The sequence below is a fragment of the Montipora capricornis genome, chromosome 8 (genome assembly GCF_036669925.1).
Source record: "Montipora capricornis isolate CH-2021 chromosome 8, ASM3666992v2, whole genome shotgun sequence".
Lineage (NCBI taxonomy): Eukaryota > Metazoa > Cnidaria > Anthozoa > Scleractinia > Acroporidae > Montipora > Montipora capricornis.
The window spans coordinates 44994522-44997021 of record NC_090890.1 but is presented as its reverse complement, the minus strand read 5'-3'; the positions used below and the strand labels follow the sequence as shown (position 1 = coordinate 44997021).

Sequence of the window (2500 nt, the reverse complement as noted above, 5' to 3'; positions counted from 1 at the left end):
TGATCTTCTATGTCGATTTCGGCAACTTTACGCTATCATTTTGTATTTTTCTTGAAAATATTTATTTCGACATCACGTGGTCGAAACTCCGACTTTGGCGGCACGTGAAAACAACACGTTTCTTGTTAGGTATATTTTTGGTCTGAGAATTTGAAAACAAAGGCACAATATCTAATGAATCCGATCTTCGTACCTTGTTATAAATGCTCTTGTGAGTTTATCATGCTAATGAAATTACAAACTTATGGTTGAAAAGAACATTTCTACAAGACGGTATGATTAAGACAATGCTCAGTAGAGTTACTGCAAAGCCTCCGTGTAGCCACCACCTTCCAAAGTCAAACAATGCATGAGCTTAATAGATTTGTAATTTCGTTGTGGATAAATTGTTTAAGCCATCTAAGGTCGTGTTGTTTAGCCCTGATATGATCTAAAACGGTGGCCTCTACTGATATTAAGCAAACGCAAGATGAAATTCTCTAAGGTGGAGCGTACCTCGAAGATGTTGTGATAGACTGTGCCGCCATCTGGTATCCTGTCGAAGTAACTCACCAATTTGTAATACGCAATCAGGCAAGCATGGCTTTTCGACAATAATGAAAGGTCTCAAATCCTCCTAAAACAGCTAGTCGCGTTACCCACTTCTCAGATGGTTCAACGTGAGCTCAAAGGAGTTAATAACGTGCTTTCATGAGCTACATTTTATACATCGTAAGGAACACCAACTGTTGACAACTTATTCCTCCTTCAACGGAAATGATCCACCAAAAACAAACGTGGATTGGTCGTTTACAATACATAATAACATGGCCTGCATTGTTGAAATACCTTACAATAAAGCTGTTATTGTTCATTGAAGAGCTCAATAGAAACTTTATTGTACTCGAAGAGACTTCGGTTGCTATGGAAACTACATTCCAAAACGTACAACCCACGCACTGTTTGGAACGTTGCCATATTTGGATACATCTTGACAAGGCTTTTTGATTTTCCATGCTTGGTTTCTTGGTTAACATTTAACTTAAACGCTCTACGGGATCTACTTGGCCTGGAAAAAATAGTTTGTGTTGAGAACTAATCAATGATGAAACGATTACGAGATTATTACAAAGCGAAAAATATTTCGCTGGTATGCCAATTTCAGCATTTTTAAAATATTTTTTACAAACGTCTCCTAAAAGAATTGTTACCGTCCACCGAGGCAAATCCGAGAAAAGAAATTATTATGGTTTACTGTTTTAAGGATGCCGGGCAATATTTGCTACATTTAAAGAGGAACATACTTGGCCGTGGAAAACGTCCAAAAGCGGATTAATACGAAGTGTTTAATGCTTTAAATGTTACGAAACCATATGAAAAGGTAGAACTAAACACCAGTCGAGATTAGTCGAGAATACAACCACGCGCGCACATAGGCTGTAAGTCTTCATTTGCGTTATTTATATCATTATATGTATATAGATACGTAACTTTGAACTTGGTCGAAAAACACTTTATTTTGCTACTCTGAGTTTTTGCTTCTGAGCCATCATCAGGCAACCGCCATAAAGAAGGAATACTGGTAACCGATATGACGTCATAAGTGCCCTCAAAGTATTACCCAACAATAGAGTTGCAAAGATATTTATAGTTTGCTACACTATGAAATATCCTTCTTTGGTATCTTTCATCGTTTCACAAACACGATAGCAACAAAAAAAACCCTTTCGAGCCTTCTTAAATTTTAGGGTCATTGTCTGCGTAATGAAAACGGTTTTCGGGTTTGGCTAGAATGAGCGAGAATAAGAAATAACGTCAAAACGCTGCCCCTTCGTTGCTCAGTTCATAGAGAGCTTTAGATTCTAGGACGAGAACGACAACGAGTACCAAATTTTCTCATAGAACAACGGTGAGCGCGCCCAAACCAGCGTCATTTTGGCGGGAAAAACGTGTTACCGTCGTCATTTTAGTACGAGGTTTTGCAAAAATGTCGTCGTGTCAAAACAAGTCAACAACACGGTAGCAGTTTTGGCATTTTTTGATCAGCAAAAAGGCCCAGGTAACAGCAATAAGAATAACTGAGCAACCTATACTGCTAACAAAGGGTAAGATTAATCGTACGGGTTATAAATCTTCTTAGTATTCTCCGGCGCTAAAAACAAACAGTCAAAACTCGTACTCCTTTTCGTCCTCGTCCTAGAATCCTAAGGTCCCTATTGATCAAAGTACGACCCGTCATTCAAGGCCAATAAAAAGATGAAATTTCAATCAAAAGGTTCTAAAACCAACACGATGTCTTTGGGATGATTTCGGAGAATAAATAAAGTGGAAATGTGATTTATGGTGATAGGCACTTAAATCTTTGCTGGAAATGACACTGTACGGATGATACCTGCGATTGGCTTAATCCTAATTTGCGACTGGCACTTGACATCATGACAAACACACTCCACATTTCCCACAAATGTACTGGCTGCGAGGTTAGCCACTGGGCAATCGGGAAGGTAAGGCAAATTTGTGA

The 2500-nt window shown here is 38.7% G+C and overlaps 1 protein-coding gene and 1 long non-coding RNA gene across 5 annotated transcripts in view; both read right to left on the bottom strand.

Annotated features, from left to right (window-relative positions):
• Positions 1–878, bottom strand: part of LOC138059891 (uncharacterized) — a 15096-nt gene extending 14218 nt beyond the window's left edge. The window contains exon 1 of the long non-coding RNA XR_011134267.1: positions 496–878. This is a non-coding gene — a long non-coding RNA (uncharacterized lncRNA). The remainder of the gene's footprint in view (positions 1–495) is intronic.
• Positions 879–2119: 1241 nt separating this feature from the next.
• LOC138059347 (structural maintenance of chromosomes flexible hinge domain-containing protein 1-like) overlaps positions 2120–2500 on the bottom strand; it is a 28833-nt gene continuing 28452 nt past the window's right edge. For 3 of the 4 annotated variants that reach the window (XM_068904932.1, XM_068904933.1, XM_068904934.1), the window contains 2 exons: positions 2372–2500; positions 2121–2192 (listed from right to left, as the gene is read on the bottom strand). The exon at positions 2372–2500 is cut by the window's right edge and continues 7 nt beyond it. In XM_068904932.1, the coding sequence (XP_068761033.1) occupies positions 2176–2192; positions 2372–2500 (146 nt within the window). In that variant the 3' untranslated portion in view covers positions 2121–2175. Of the gene's footprint in view, positions 2193–2371 lie in introns of all 4 variants that reach the window. The other variant, XM_068904931.1, reaches the window with a different exon arrangement.